A 16,793-nucleotide genomic window follows, 5' to 3' on the forward strand; every position below is an offset into this window, starting at 1 on the left:
CTCGAGTGCAGGACACTGTCAGCCTCATGTCCTTCACAGTCCTGTCCAGTGTCCACATGTCACTTTGAGTGACTTGTCACCAGTCAGTGTGGCAGGAAGGCAGAAGACTCTGTCAGGTATATAACGACTTACCTTATAAGGACAGCGGTGGTCTCAGGGTCAAAGTGCATTTCAGTGATGACGGCGCAGTCATTGAGCCCTTGTGCTGTGTGTCCTTCTGTCTGTCTGTCTGTCCTCACTCGTCTCTCTTCTTCTTCACAGGTTGTTGTCTTGTGGTCTCACCTCGGCCTGCTGCTCAGCTCTCTCCTCGGTCCTCTCATCTCCAAACTCACGGCTGACATATCTGGACCTCGAAGACAACAACCTGGGAGATTCAGGGGCTCGTCAGCTGAGTGAGGGGCTCAGGAGTGACAACTGTAAATTAGAGAAACTGGGGTGAGTAAAGAGGGGGAGGGGTGGGGGTGTGAATGTGTTATTGATGGGCGGGCTGATCACATGATATAGTGCCTTTCACATCTATCTATCTATCTATCTATCTATCTATCTATCTATCTATCTATCTATCTATCTATCTATCTATCTATCTATCTATCTATCTATCTATCTATCTATCTATCTATCTATCTTGACTGTCCAGTTCTCTTCCTGAGACCTCAAGTGTCCATCACAATCCCCAGCACTTTCTGTTAGTTTCTGATTTCAGTTGTCCCACCTTGTGACCCTTAGTGACAAAGTGACATTTGCTCAGCCCCTCTCTGACGTCACATTTTTGCTCCTGATGTCCACGTGCTCCTCTGTTGGTGTCCTGCACACCAGACTTGTGACGTGACCCCATTGTTGTGTATTCTACCCTCGCAGCTCGAGTCTCGCCTGTTTCTTAGACAAATCGTCATTTGATTGATGACAATGGTGTCACTCTTTATTATGACGCTGGCACCTTGAACAGGGGACATGTCCTCATTTGAATGTTACAAAGTGTCTGCAGACATCGGCCTTAACCAGCATATCCTAATGTGACATCGAGGACACACAAATGACCGGGGGTCCTAAACACGAGGACAGCAGCTGTGGACGCCAATACTCTTTAATGTCGCACACGTCATTGTCGTTGTCACAGAGTGATGTTTTTAGGATTTATTTAGTAACGTGTGTTATGTTTTATTGTTTGCCCTGAAGAAGTCATTGAGAGAATCGCGTTGGCCCTCAGACTGTGAGGTTTATGTGGTCGGACCTCGAGAAGCAGGACCCCTCAAACAGACTGCCATGGGGGGCTTCACTTGTGTCTTCAGAACTAAAAGGATTTGCTTGTGATTTAGGACTGAGATATGAAGAGACAATTGTTTGGTTTTCTGTCACATTCTGTCATATTCTGTCTGTTTATTATGGGATGTGTTGTTGTTCTTTTGATTTGTTTCCTGATCTTCACAGGTGTGTTAATGCTGGTGGTCCGGACTGCTGAATTCCTGATGATTCTCGTCCTTTTCTGAGCCCCTGATGTGTTCTTCTTGTGATCTTCTGATTCTTTTCTCTTTCGGTGGCCCAGCTGCTGTTCTTCTTGTCTTTTTATTCTTTAATTCTCCGTGTGGTTTGATGTCACTGAGATGTCAATTGTGTCATTTCTAACTCCTACCAGCAGGTGGCGATGCTAGCAGGTCACTCTGCCATTTTGCTCTGAATGGGCAGCTCAGGTCAGAGGAGAGCTGGGAGTGGACAGCAGTGGTCAGCAGTAATGGGGGTCACTTCACAGTCCACTCAGACCACCTCTGTGCCCAGGGGACTGGACTTTGGGATGCTGAGTGTCCATTCAGAGCTCGTCCACTGGCTTTATTACAAATTAGGAGAGAAATAAGAAAACTGAGGTCACCAGCAGTGAGACCTTTAGTGGGCTGAGGTCAGCTGGTCAGTGGCACCGGTCAGCATGTGTCGTGTGAGTGTCAGAAGTGTCACATGTCAGTCCTGTCCACCCTATCCATTATGTCACTGATCACACAGTCAGTCCAGTCTTTGTCACAATAGACAGACAGAGGGTCGTCATCGTCTAAGTGGTCTGACATCAGGAGAGCCCACCATGACAGACACTCGAGTGTCGCGCTCTCCGATGTCCAGCAGTGACCGGCGTGTCTAACAGGAATCTGTGGATGGGGTCCTCCAAATCAGTCAAAGCCCCTCCATGTGCTGAGTCCTCAGTTACAGACACAAATCCAAGGTGGTCCCTCCGCTGTCATCGGCTTTGACAAGTCTGTGTGGACCCTCGAGTGCAGGACACTGTCAGCCTCATGTCCTTCACAGTCCTGTCCAGTGTCCACATGTCACTTTGAGTGACTTGTCACCAGTCAGTGTGGCAGGAAGGCAGAAGACTCTGTCAGGTATATAACAACTTACCTTATAAGGACAGCGGTGGTCTCAGGGTCAAAGTGCATTTCAGTGATGACGGCGCAGTCATTGAGCCCTTGTGCTTTGTGTCCTTCTGTCTGTCTGTCTGTCCTCACTCGTCTCTCTTCTTCTTCACAGGTTGTTGTCTTGTGGTCTCACCTCGGCCTGCTGCTCAGCTCTCTCCTCGGTCCTCTCATCTCCAAACTCACGGCTGACATATCTGGACCTCGAAGACAACAACCTGGGAGATTCAGGGGCTCGTCAGCTGAGTGAGGGGCTCAGGAGTGACAACTGTAAATTAGTGACACTGAGGTGAGTAAAGAGGGGGAGGGGTGGGGGGTGTGAATGTGTTATTGATGGGCGGGCTGATCACATGATATAGTGCCTTTCACATCTATCTATCTATCTATCTATCTATCTTGACTGTCCAGTTCTCTTCCTGAGACCTCAAGTGTCCATCACAATCCCCAGCACTTTCTGTTAGTTTCTGATTTCAGTTGTCCCACCTTGTGACCCTTAGTGACAAAGTGACATTTGCTCAGCCCCTCTCTGACGTCACATTTTTGCTCCTGATGTCCATGTGCTCCTCTGTTGGTGTCCTGCACACCAGACTTGTGACGTGACCCCATTGTTGTGTATTCTACCCTCGCAGCTCGAGTCTCGCCTGTTTCTTAGACAAATCGTCACTTGATTGATGACAATGGTGTCACTCTTTATTATGACGCTGGCACCTTGAACAGGGGACATGTCCTCATTTGAATGTTACAAAGTGTCTGCAGACATCGGCCTTAACCAGCATATCCTAATGTGACATCGAGGACACACAAATGACCGGGGGTCCTAAACACGAGGACAGCAGCTGTGGACGCCAATACTCTTTAATGTCGCACACGTCATTGTCGTTGTCACAGAGTGATGTTTTTAGGATTTATTTAGTAACGTGTGTTATGTTTTATTGTTTGCCCTGAAGAAGTCATTGAGAGAATCGCGTTGGCCCTCAGACTGTGAGGTTTATGTGGTCGGACCTCTAGAATCAGGACCCCTCAAACAGGCTGCCATGGGGGCTTCACTTGTGTCTTCAGAACTAAAAGGATTTGCTTGTGATTTAGGACTGAGATATGAAGAGACAATTGTTTGGTTTTCTGTCACATTCTGTCATATTCTGTCTGTTTATTATGGGATGTGTTGTTCTTTTGATTTGTTTCCTGATCTTCACAGGTGTGTTAATGCTGGTGGTCCGGACTGCTGAATTCCTGATGATTCTCGTCCTTTTCTGAGCCCCTGATGTGTTCTTCTTGTGATCTTCTGATTCTTTTCTCTTTCGGTGGCCCAGCTGCTGTTCTTCTTGTCTTTTTATTCTTTAATTCTCCGTGTGGTTTGATGTCACTGAGATGTCAATTGTGTCATTTCTAACTCCTACCAGCAGGTGGCGATGCTAGCAGGTCACTCTGCCATTTTGCTCTGAATGGGCAGCTCAGGTCAGAGGAGAGCTGGGAGTGGACAGCAGTGGTCAGCAGTAATGGGGGTCACTTCACAGTCCACTCAGACCACCTCTGTGCCCAGGGGACTGGACTTTGGGATGCTGAGTGTCCATTCAGAGCTCGTCCACTGGCTTTATTACAAATTAGGAGAGAAATAAGAAAACTGAGGTCACCAGCAGTGAGGCCTTTAGTGGACTGAGGTCAGCTGGTCAGTGGCACCGGTCAGCATGTGACGTGTGAGTGTCAGAAGTGTCACATGTCAGTCCTGTCCACCCTATCCATTATGTCACTGATCACACAGTCAGTCCAGTCTTTGTCACAATAGACAGACAGAGGGTCGTCATCGTCTAAGTGGTCTGACATCAGGAGAGCCCACCATGACAGACACTCGAGTGTCGCGCTCTCCAATGTCCAGCAGTGACCAGGAACAGGAATCTGTGGATGGGGTCCTGCAAATCAGTCAAAGCCCCTCCATGTGCTGAGTCCTCAGTTACAGACACAAATCCAAGGTGGTCCCTCCGCTGTCATCGGCTTTGACAAGTCTGTGTGGACCCTCGAGTGCAGGACACTGTCAGCCTCATGTCCTTCACAGTCCTGTCCAGTGTCCACATGTCACTTTGAGTGACTTGTCACCAGTCAGTGTGGCAGGAAGGCAGAAGACTCTGTCAGGTATATAACGACTTACCTTATAAGGACAGCGGTGGTCTCAGGGTCAAAGTGCATTTCAGTGAAGACGGCGCAGTCATTGAGCCCTTGTGCTGTGTGTCCTTCTGTCTGTCTGTCTGTCTGTCCTCACTCGTCTCTCTTCTTCTTCACAGGTTGGTCTCTTGTGGTCTCACCTCGGCCTGCTGCTCAGCTCTCTCCTCGGTCCTCTCATCTCCAAACTCACGGCTGACATATCTGGACCTCGAAGACAACAACCTGGGAGATTCAGGGGCTCGTCAGCTGAGTGAGGGGCTCAGGAGTGACAACTGTAAATTAGAGACACTGGGGTGAGTAAAGAGGGGGAGGGGGTGGGGGGTGTGAATGTGTTATTGATGGGCGGGCTGATCACATGATATAGTGCCTTTCACATCTATCTATCTATCTATCTATCTATCTATCTATCTATCTATCTATCTATCTATCTATCTATCTATCTATCTATCTATCTATCTTGACTGTCCAGTTCTCTTCCTGAGACCTCAAGTGTCCATCACAATCCCCAGCACTTTCTGTTAGTTTCTGATTTCAGTTGTCCCACCTTGTGACCCTTAGTGACAAAGTGACATTTGCTCAGCCCCTCTCTGACGTCAAATTTTTGCTCCTGATGTCCACGTGCTCCTCTGTTGGTGTCCTGCACATCAGACTTGTGACGTGACCCCATTGTTGTGTATTCTACCCTCGCAGCTCGAGTCTCGCCTGTTTCTTAGACAAATCGTCACTTGATTGATGACAATGGTGTCACTCTTTATTATGACGCTGGCACCTTGAACAGGGGACATGTCCTCATTTGAATGTTACAAAGTGTCTGCAGACATCGGCCTTAACCAGCATATCCTAATGTGACATCGAGGACACACAAATGACCGGGGGTCCTAAACACGAGGACAGCAGCTGTGGACGCCAATACTCTTTAATGTCACACATGTCATTGTCATTGTCACAGAGTGATGTTTTTAGGATTTATTTAGTAACGTGTGTTATGTTTTATTGTTTGCCCTGAAGAAGTCATTGAGAGAATCGCGTTGGCCCTCAGACTGTGAGGTTTATGTGGTCGGACCTCGAGAAGCAGGACCCCTCAAACAGGCTGCCATGGGGGGCTTCACTTGTGTCTTCAGAACTAAAAGGATTTGCTTGTGATTTAGGACTGAGATATGAAGAGACAATTGTTTGGTTTTCTGTCACATTCTGTCATATTCTGTCTGTTTATTATGGGATGTGTTGTTGTTCTTTTGATTTGTTTCCTGATCTTCACAGGTGTGTTAATGCTGGTGGTCCGGACTGCTGAATTCCTGATGATTCTTGTCCTTTTCTGAGCCCCTGATGTGTTCTTCTTGTGATCTTCTGATTCTTTTCTCTTTCGGTGGCCCAGCTGCTGTTCTTCTTGTCTTTTTATTCTTTAATTCTCCGTGTGGTTTGATGTCACTGAGATGTCAATTGTGTCATTTCTAACTCCTACCAGCAGGTGGCGATGCTAGCAGGTCACTCTGCCATTTTGCTCTGAATGGGCAGCTCAGGTCAGAGGAGAGCTGGGAGTGGACAGCAGTGGTCAGCAGTAATGGGGGTCACTTCACAGTCCACTCAGACCACCTCTGTGCCCAGGGGACTGGACTTTGTGATGCTGAGTGTCCATTCAGAGCTCGTCCACTGGCTTTATTACAAATTAGGAGAGAAATAAGAAAACTGAGGTCACCAGCAGTGAGACCTTTAGTGGGCTGAGGTCAGCTGGTCAGTGGCACCGGTCAGCATGTGACGTGTGAGTGTCAGAAGTGTCACATGTCAGTCCTGTCCACCCTATCCATTATGTCACTGATCACACAGTCAGTCCAGTCTTTGTCACAATAGACAGACAGAGGGTCCTCATCGTCTAAATGGTCTGACATCAGGAGAGCCCACCATGACAGACACTCGAGTGTCGCGCTCTCCAATGTCCAGCAGTGACCAGGAACAGGAATCTGTGAATGGGGTCCTGCAAATCAGTCAAAGCCCCTCCATGTGCTGAGTCCTCAGTTACAGACACAAATCCAAGGTGGTCCCTCCGCTGTCATCGGCTTTGACAAGTCTGTGTGGACCCTCGAGTGCAGGACACTGTCAGCCTCATGTCCTTCACAGTCCTGTCCAGTGTCCACATGTCACTTTGAGTGACTTGTCACCAGTCAGTGTGGCAGGAAGGCAGAAGACACTGTCAGGTATATAGCGCCTAACCTTATAAGGACAGCGGTGGTCTCAGGGTCAAAGTGCATTTCAGTGAAGACGGCGCAGTCATTGAGCCCTTGTGCTGTGTGTCCTTCTGTCTGTCTGTCTGTCCTCACTCGTCTATCTTCTTCTCCACAGGTTGGGGTCTTGTGGTCTCACCTCGGCCTGCTGCTCAGCTCTCTCCTCGGTCCTCTCGTCTCCAAACTCACAGCTGACTGAACTGGGGATGAACAACAACAACCTGGGAGATTCAGGGGCTCATCAGCTGAGTGAGGGGCTCAGGAGTGACAACTGTAAATTAGAGACACTGGCGTGAGTAAAGAGGGGGAGGGGTGGGGGGTGTGAATGTGTTATTGATGGGCGGGCTGATCACATGATATAGTGCCTTTCACATCTATCTATCTATCTATCTATCTATCTATCTATCTATCTATCTATCTATCTATCTATCTATCTATCTATCTATCTATCTATCTATCTATCTATCTATCTATCTATCTATCTATCTATCTATCTATCTATCTATCTTGACAGTCCAGTTCTCTTCTTGTGGCCTCAAGTGTCCATCACAATCCCCAGCACTTTCTGTTAGTTTCTGATTTCAGTTGTCCCACCTTGTGACCCTTAGTGACAAGTGACATTTGCTCAGTCCCTCTATGATGTCACTTTTCTGCTCCTGATGTCCACGTGCCCCTCTGTTGGTGTCCTGTACATCAGACTTGTGACGTGACCCCATTGTCGTGTATTCTACCCTCACAGCTCGAGTCTCACCTGTTTCTTAGACAATTCGTCACTTGATTGATGACAATGGTTTCACCCTTTGTTACAACGCTGGCACCTTGAACAGGGGACATGTCCTCATTTGAATGTTCCAAATTGTCTGCAGACATCGGCCTTAACCAGCGTATTCTAATGTGACATCGAGAACACACAAATGACGGGGGTCCTAAATATGGGGACAGCTGCAGTGGACACCAATACTCTTTAATGTCACACACGTCATTGTCATTGTCAGAGATTGATGTTTTTAAGATTTATTTAGTTACATGTGTTATGTTTTATTGTTTGCCCTGAAGAAGTCATTGAGAGAATCGCGTTGGCCCTCAGACTGTGAGGTTTATGTGGTCGGACCTCGAGAAGCAGGACCCCTCAAACAGACTGCCATGGGGGGCTTCACTTGTGTCTTCAGAACTAAAAGGATTAGCTTGTGATTTAGGACTGAGCTATGAAGAGACGATTGTTTGGTTTTCTTTCACATTCTCTCATATTCTGTCTGTTTATTATGGGATGTGTTGTTATTCTTTTGATTTGTTTCCTGATCTTCACAGTTGAGGTAATCCTGGTGGTCTGGACTGCTGAATTCCCGATGATTCTCGTCCTTTTCTGAGCCCCTGACGTGTTCTTCTTGTGATCTTCTGATTCTTTTCTCTTTCGGTGGCCCAGCTGCTGTCCCTCTTGTCCTTTTATTCTTTAATTCTCCGTGTGGTTTGATGTCACTGAGATGTCAATTGTGTCATTTCTAACACCTACCAGCAGGTGGCGATGCTAGCAGGTCACTCTGCCATTTTGCTCTGAATGGGCAGCTCAGGTCAGAGGAGAGCTGGGAGTGGACAGCAGTGGTCAGCAGTAATGGGTGTCACTTCACAGTCCAATCAGACCACCTCTGTGCCCAGGGGACTGGACTTTGGGATGCTGAGTGTCCATTCAGAGCTCGTCCACTGGCTTTATTACAAATTAGGAGATAAATAAGAAAACTGAGGCCACCAGCAGTGAGGCCTTTAGTGGACTGAGGTCAGCTGGTCAGTGACACCGGTCAGCATGTGACGTGTGAGTGTCAGAAGTGTCACATGTCAGTCCTGTCCACCCTATCCATTATGTCACTGATCACACAGTCAGTCCAGTCTTTGTCACAATAGACAGACAGAGGGTCCTCATCGTCTAAGTGGTCTGACATCAGGAGAGCCCACCATGACAGACACTCAAGTGTCACGCTCTCCGATGTCCAGCAGTGACCGGCGTGTCTAACAGGAATCTGTGGATGGGGTCCTGCAAATCAGTCAAAGCCCCTCCATGTGCCGAGTCCTCAGTTACAGACACAAATCTAAGGTGGTCCCTCCGCTGTCATCGGCTTTGACAAGTCTGTCTGGACCCTCAAGTGCAGGACACTGTCTGCCTCATGTCCTTCACATTCCTGTCCAGTGTCCACATGTCACTTTGAGTGACTTGTCACCAGTCAATGTGGCAGGAAGGCAGAAGATGCTGTCAGGTATATAGCGCCTTACCTTATAAGGACAGTGGTGGTCTCAGGGTCAAAGTGCATTTCAGTGAAGACGGCGCAGTCATTGAGCCCTTGTGCTGTGTGTCCTTCTGTCTGTCTGTCTGTCCTCACTCATCTCTCTTCTTCTCCACAGGTTGTCTGAATGTGGTCTCACCTCGGCCTGCTGCTCAGCTCTTTCCTCAGTCCTCTCATCTCCAAACTCTCAGCTGACTGAACTGGACCTGAGTAACAACAACCTCGGAGATTCAGGGGCTCGTCAGCTGAGTGAGGGGCTCAGGAGTGACACACTGTAAATTAGAGAAACTGTGGTGAGTAAAGAGGGGGAGAGGTGGGGGTGTGAATGTGTTATTGATGGGCGGGCTGATCACATGACAGCACATGGAGTGACCAGAGTGACAGTGACAAGTGGAGCTGACTGAGGTGACAGACAGGAAGGACAACAAAGATAAGGAGAGACAGACAGAGGAAGATGAGGAGGAGGAGGAGTGTAAGATGGACAAGAGAAAAAAGAAATGGACAGCAGCTGAGTGTCCAGCCAGAGACAGGGGGACAAGGAACAAGGGGGGATCAGGACAGCAGACAGTGTGGAATGGAGGTGAGGGGGACATGACAGTCTAGGGGCTGAGGGTCATTTGGAACAAACAAGAAAGAGCCGATCAGCAGACGGAGGGATCAGTGGACAAGAGGAAGAAACAAGATGGAGGATGAGAGACGAGCAGGAGATGACATGAGAGAAGACATGAGAGTGAGGAGGAGAAGAAGAGAAAATGAAGAGAGACAGAGCTCTAGAAAGACAGACAGGAAGTGACCGCAGGGGGACAGAGGGGACAACAGCACGTCAACTGGACAGACCACCTTCTTTATGAAATGTGACGTGACCAGCAAGCCTTCATAGGATGTTGACCAATCGGTGAGTGGACTGACATGCCAACACACATGTCATGTGACTTAGATGAGCACAGACACTGAGAGGAATTCTGGGTGACATCAGGGGGCGTGTCAGTGTGACAGTGCAGTGTGTGTGTGGCGCCCCCTGCTGTTTGTAACTCACACTTGTGTCTCCTCACAGGCTGTCTGATAACGGGATCAGTGAGAGTGAGGAGAGGAACCTGTGATCAGTAGAGGAGGAGCTGAGGTGGTCTGGACGTCAGCTGACTATCTACACATGAGAAGACCCGCAGTGATGATCAGACTGACCCCCCTGTCAGTGACAGAGCCCCCCATCCACTCACCCCTAAATTCTCCTCTTTCTTCTTTTTCTTCTCCTCTCAGCTCTGCTCCTCATTTAATAAACTCTCTGTGTCCCCTCAGCCTGTGTGCTCCTCCTTTAACGTCACTTTTATTTTTAACACCTTGAGACCCTCAACTGGTGACAAAACTCAAGTAGACTCGGACCTGCAGACCCCTGAGTTTCACCACTAGAGGCAATAAAGCAGTGGGGGTCATCCTGTAAAAAGCCCCCCAAGTTGCCTGTCCCACCGAGGAGCAAAGAGAGGTGGACAGTCCAGCTGTGGGGTGACAGGGGGCCTGAGGCTGTAGTGACACTGCGGACGAGGCTGTGACAAACCCTGGAGAGGACGCTGGTCCATCACAGGACGCCATCAGCGCTCATCTCCATCGTCACTGTGTGTCATTTGAACCCGTGTCTGCTCCGTGTCCCCCAAGTCCTGTGTGCCACCTGCTGATTCTCCTTTGGTGACACTTTAACTCCCATGAGGCTCAGTTTTGATTTTCATTTTCTTTTTTATTCCGTCGTCTCCACTTCACCGTCCCCTCCAGTCGTGTCCTCGTAGTGAGCAGCATCCTGAACGAGTGAGCCATTAAAAAGAAATAAAAGAAAAGACGAGGAGAACATGGAGGAGTGTGGAGATGAGATGGACTGGCGCTGTCCAGGGTGGGGTCCTGACTTGATGTGGACAGACGGCCACTGAGGGACCACCACCTGAACTGGACTGGTGGGGCTTAGATAATGGATGGACGAACAGAGGGGAATAAGCTGAACTGGGAATTAAGAAAGAAACTGAAAAATAAAACGAGTGGGATTGGGATGAGGGTCTAAAGGAAACAAGTGGGGGACCCCAGCCTGAGGATGGGCTTCTATACGACAGCTGGGTAATAAAAAGAGGAACAGGGACAAGAGTGGGAGAGAAGAAAACAAACAGATGAACAAGGGGGGCAAAGAGGAGAGAGAAAGTGAAGGACAGTCAATGACACGAGGGGGACGAGGACAGACGAAGAGGAGGAGGAGGTCATCTGTTTATCACAAATCACAACAGGATTGTCTGTCAGGGGTTTACAGTCGGTGGTCAGGGGTCTGAGATGAACTATAGGAGCACAAGTGAGGTCAGAAGGTCCAGAACATACAAGGTCTGTTTGTATGTCATGTAGACCAAGAGAATGAGGTGACCTCCATGTCTTAATGTCTTCTGGACATTCCAATAAAGGGTTAAGAGAATTGGTTTGGATCTGATGAGTGGAAAATATGTCAGAGTGTCATCTGTGTAGCCGTGGAGAGAAATATTGAGTTATTTAAAAATGGATACTAAGAGGAACATCTACAGTGAAATAAAGAATAGGCCACAGAATAGAGAGGGGCCGAGGATGAGGAGGAGAGGCGGCCCACCCTGACTAAAAGCCTCCGCCTGGGAGGTGTGACTGAGCCAAGACGGGCGATGAGGATGTCATGGTCAGCTGAGTCAAATACTGCAGTCAGAGCTAACAGCAACAGGACAGCCGGACCACCAGAGTCTCTTATTAAAAAGACAAGGAATGGGAGACAGCAGAGAGCGGCCATATCTACAGAAAATGAAGAAGAAAAGCCAACGGACAACACGACAAAGACAGACATTTGTGTTTCTAAGTTCAGTCGTCTTGTAGGAGACATTAGTGCCATCTTGACTGGCTGGCATCATCTGTAGAGTCTGTCCTGGGGGGACAGGAGATCTCCATGGACAAAAAGACCACCAGACCTTCACTCCGCTGAGCCTCAGTTCAGGTTTGAGCAGATCAGTGACACGTGTGAGTTGGTGTGGAGACGTAAAGATGGACGACATCCTCAGTTATTGGTGACAAAGAGCAGCTGCCTCCATCACTGTGACTGCTGTGATTTATGAATGTGACTCACTGTTAATAAAATATGAAATAAGAGAAACTGTGACAACGGACCCTTTGATGAAGTGACTTGAGGAGTTTCAAATGTCCTAACATCCAAACCAGCTGAGCGAGTCACCAAACACACCGGAGTGTCACGTCACCCACGCCCGTCACTTTCTGTCCTCGCAGGCCCTCACCTCCCTACCTGCTCGTCGTCTTCTCCTCTTTACTGCTCTTTGTATTCTGAAGTGTAATAAACACAAGTGTGCTGAGGTACGAGAAATAAACTTGGGCCAGGACTGATGATATTTAGATTTAAATGTGTGACGCTGGAGCAACTCATTCTGTGCTAAATGTATTTAAACTGTACACAATATCAACTTCATTTGTGTTAAACGTACTACAGTAGGACTATTGGAAGTGTACTTCAGGAAAATTAAATTGTATTGCTTTATATATACTTTTAAAAAATCCACACAATCTTACAATAGATTTAGAATGAACTTTTATCAATTACAAGTGCACTATTATTACAGGCGGCACGGTGGCACAGTGGGTAGTGCTGCTGCCTCGCAGTTAGGAGACCCGTCTGGGTTCACTGCCAGGGTCCTCCCTGTGTGGAGTTTGCATGTTCTCACCGTGTCTGCGTGGGTTTCCTCCCTCAGTCTAAAGACATGCAGGTTAGGTGTAGTGGTGGTCCTAAATTGTGTGTGTGTGTGTGTGTGGGTGTGTGTCCTGCGGTGGGCTGGCGCCCTGCCCGGGGTTTGTTTCCTGCCTTGTGCCCTGTGCTGACTGGGATTGGCTCCTGCAGACCCCCGTGACCCTGTAGTTAGGATATAGCGGTTTGGATAATGGATGGATGGATGGATACATTTGTCAAATATTACATTAAATACATTTAAAACTTTAATTGTACATTATCTTTAATTGTTACATACTTACAATAAACTTAAAATATTTTTTTCTACTGTATGACCACTATAATTATATTTTAAGTGAATAATAAATGTCCTTGAAATAGTTAAAAAACTAAATTTATAGTTTAATTATTAGCACATTATAAATATAACTCAAATGACACTTTTATTATGTGTAATCTGTTACAGTCATTCTTTGTATTTTATTAATACAGTAACAATTTCAAACTGGTACAATATATCCCATAATAAAATGAATGTCTATGTAAACTGAATGAAAGTCAGCCTTTATTTTCTAATAATTATCACATTTCTTTATAATCCCTGAGGTCACTCGGCTTCACCCCAAAGCACAACAACGTCAATGTAATCCAAGTCAAGAGCACACGGCTAACCCTCTACGTTTATAACGAGAGCTCCGCTAAACTAAAAACATCTCAAATTCAAATGTCACTTCATTCTACAGAACAGTTCATCGCTGATTTCCATCTTATGTCAAATATGAATCCTAAATTTAGTGGTAATAATAATAATAATAATAATCTTCATCATCTTGTCCTTTTTCTTCTCGGTGTGACGCTCCTGTACCTTCCTCCTCCTCTCACTGCTGTTCTGAAGTCCTCAGTAATCTAAAGATGGAGACATCAGAAATAATCCAAGTCAGTCGATGGTCTGCTAGGTGTACACGACACTCACCGTCCAGCGCAGTCTGATCAGGCAGGTCCTGCTGAGACCCCCCGGCCCAGACCTGTTAAAGCCCCCATTACGTAACTTAGTGATGAATACGACAAACTCTGAGTGACGATTGGAGTAAAGTGACAGTAAGTTTCTCAAATGCAGACATCAGTGTATGTCCACAGAGAGGAGCCCATTATTGTACTCACCTGGTGTTGGTGGCAGCACTTGTGGCTCCGGCCCTGAATGAGAAATCATCAAGATGTTCAGTTAGTTGGGGTTTTCTCATCTGGTCTTTGTAATGCAATTATATAAATAAAATTTCAAAAATATGTTGTCACAGTACATGAACATCTTATAAGATCCACAGGGGCTTGAATGTGTCATCGTTTAGAATTACCTTTCAGCTGAACGGCCGTTTTTGGTGATGTGGTCCATAAAACGCAACCTAAACCTGAAAAACGAAATGCGTCCAACGGTAATGAAATACTGGGAGGGCAAATGTTTACTTCACACGTCATCAGTCAATTCATGAAACACCGATATGTAGTCTGGAAAAAATATCTGGCTGAGCAGTCGGCCCACAGAACTCCCACACCTGCTGACCTGTCAGTGGTCCTGGACATTTAGGGGGTCCTGTAAACACACAAGTGTCATTTAAACATCTTGATGTGACGTCAGCAGCAGGGACCTTTACTTCTGAATGACTGAACAGAATGTTCACAGAGCAAAGACGAGACACCTTCAGTGTGAGTCTGTCAGGTCTAATGATGGCAGACGGAGTGGTAAGGAAGGTCACCAACATGCAGACATCGGGGTATCCCATCGTGTTTCCAGTGTGATGACACCTTGATTTTATCTTTTCATGTTTGTCCTGAGAATCGTTGCCTCAGTCACAATGGCAGTGCTAGTTATTCTGTCACCGACTGAGAAAATTATTAAAATGACAAGTTAGCAGCTTTTGTGATGTTGCCTTTGTTATGTGCTATCCAGGTTTATAAAAAGGACATTAAACACATCACATGTTCAGCATTTAATACTTAATAGTTAAAAGTGACAGGATTTCTTACTTTTATTAAATCTTGGAGGTAGCAGGGCTGCTGGTAGGTGTCCTCATCTTCCTCACTTGATGAAAGTGCAGCCTTGTACTTCTGATTTGGTCTAAAATAAGATTTTCTGATCAGCACAAAACAAAATATCACAGATGAGGAGTTGATGTGAGTTTGTGAAGTTTCATGTCTCACATTCTCTCTCTTCCTTGTGTTTCCTGGGTGTGTGTGTACTAGCTGGAAACGTCTTCTGGCTGAAGGAAGAAGTCCTGAGTCTTCTCATGTGAATCTGATAAACGACACCAAAAAGGGCTTTTCTAACTGTGCGACTACTGAAATGTCTAAACGTAGGACTTACTCTGATTGTTGATACGCTGATGTGAATTGCTGTCTCTGTTATGTCGATAGCCAGGCAGTAAGAACTGAAAGATGCACTTAAGATGGCTTCTGTTATTTCCCTATTAATGAAGCTTATTTCACTATTTCAGCGACCACTTCCACCATTTAGCGACACGTGCATCACCTCTGAGCTCGCTGTGCTGGCGCTGCCACTCACGGATCTTCATTTATGTCGACTTCTACAGGTAACGCAGACTCGTTAATCATACCGTATAGTGCCAGGGTCTGCACGAGATTTGAAAGTGTCCCCTGTGTTTATGGATTGATTGTTATTTTTACAAAGTAAATGAAACTCTTACATGCTCCACTTTAAAAGACAAAACACGCTGCTGAGTTTTAGCGAGCAAGTCTTCTCCAGCACTGTAAGCCAGAAGCACCGCTCACGGTTTACAACTTTTACACCAAGAAGCAGAACAGCCTGTAGCTGACTGAGAGCGTTTATGATGCCAGCTTCTGAGATATGTGGGTGGCTGTGAGCATAAAGAGGCGTTTCTAGATGTTGAAAACTTCACGTGGAATATCCCAGGATGCCCTTCTGCTTCTTTTGTGGTTCAAATTGGGTTTCTGGTCCAAATCAGGTAGTGACAGCTAGTGTTGGGTGGAGTGAAGCCTCACAGAGGATCGAAACATTTGAATCAACTGTGTTGGAAATTGTGTGTGTGTGTGTGTGTGTGTGTGTGTGTGTTTGTGTGTGTGTGTGTGCGTGTGGGTGTGTGTGTGTGTGTGTGTGCGCTCACATTCACACTGCGATGAGCTGGCACCCGTCTATTGATTGGTCCTGCCTTGTGCTGTATGCGGCTGGGACTGGCGCAACCCTGGATGGATGGAATAATTCCACATGTTTTACGAAGATATTTCAATGTTCCTTAAAAGTTTTGAGAAATTGTCCTTCTAAGCCTACAGCTGGTTTTACATTTATTTGAAACACATACTTTGTTCTGATTGGTTACATGGAGAAAGAAAATGGAAGCACAGGAAATGGGGGCTGGTACATTTGACAGGGAAAGTACTGGTGCAATGAAGAAAGCTCATCCAGAAGGACATCCATTAAATTCCCAGGACACCTCACCACAATACGCCTAAAAAGTGATTACAAAAACAGCTGTACATTAATGGCACTTGTGACGATCGAGGCTCCAAGAGGCTGCATCTATGAATGAGTATCCTGCTGGTTTAACTGAAATAAGGTATAATGTTTAGGTTTCTGAGTCGGTGGTTAGGGACACAGACAGAGAATTCAATGGATGTTCTTCTGAGCGGGCTTTCTTTATTGTAGGCATGCCATCTTTATTAAACATACCAAACCCCAATTCCTATCCTTTCGTTTTATTTTTATATGTGGTATATGTTAAGTATGTTTAGTTAAAAGCTTATTTGAATAATTTGGGATTAAAGTATTCAGAAACACTCTATTAACACTAGCAAAGTAGTAAGTAGTCTGATTAAAAGAAAAAGACAAATAATTTGTGAGACTCATCAGATACATTTTCTTTACAGCAATCCTTTTAATCTTTGATGGGCATAAGCAGTGAGGGTGAATGGTAAATAGAGATGGTAAGGTGGTGCAGTTACACCTTCAGCTTGGGAAAGGTGCTATATACGTAAAATGTATTATTATTATTATTATTCA

General features: G+C 46.3%; 3 protein-coding genes across 4 annotated transcripts in view; 2 read left to right on the forward strand and 1 right to left on the reverse strand.

Moving 5' to 3' along the window:
• Positions 1-10,340, forward strand: part of LOC114642560 (NACHT, LRR and PYD domains-containing protein 3-like) — a 691,964-nt gene extending 681,624 nt beyond the window's left edge. Inside the window, exons 13-14 of the mRNA XM_051925830.1 lie at positions 9,164-9,338; positions 10,100-10,340. Coding sequence (XP_051781790.1) covers positions 9,164-9,323 — 160 coding nt within the window. The 3' untranslated portion in view covers positions 9,324-9,338; positions 10,100-10,340. The remainder of the gene's footprint in view (positions 1-9,163; positions 9,339-10,099) is intronic.
• Positions 1-16,793, forward strand: part of LOC114643553 (protein NLRC5-like) — a 5,922,889-nt gene that overhangs the window by 3,509,530 nt on the left and 2,396,566 nt on the right. The window contains exons 26-29 of the mRNA XM_051925772.1: positions 262-435; positions 2,512-2,685; positions 4,673-4,846; positions 6,891-7,064. Of these exons, the coding sequence (XP_051781732.1) occupies positions 262-435; positions 2,512-2,685; positions 4,673-4,846; positions 6,891-7,064 (696 nt within the window). The remainder of the gene's footprint in view (positions 1-261; positions 436-2,511; positions 2,686-4,672; positions 4,847-6,890; positions 7,065-16,793) is intronic.
• The window catches only part of LOC114641960 (NACHT, LRR and PYD domains-containing protein 3-like), a 592,098-nt gene that overhangs the window by 241,482 nt on the left and 333,823 nt on the right, over positions 1-16,793 (reverse strand). The window lies entirely within an intron of this gene.

The sequence above is a fragment of the Erpetoichthys calabaricus genome, chromosome 4 (assembly GCF_900747795.2).
Source record: "Erpetoichthys calabaricus chromosome 4, fErpCal1.3, whole genome shotgun sequence".
Taxonomy (NCBI): domain Eukaryota; kingdom Metazoa; phylum Chordata; class Cladistia; order Polypteriformes; family Polypteridae; genus Erpetoichthys; species Erpetoichthys calabaricus.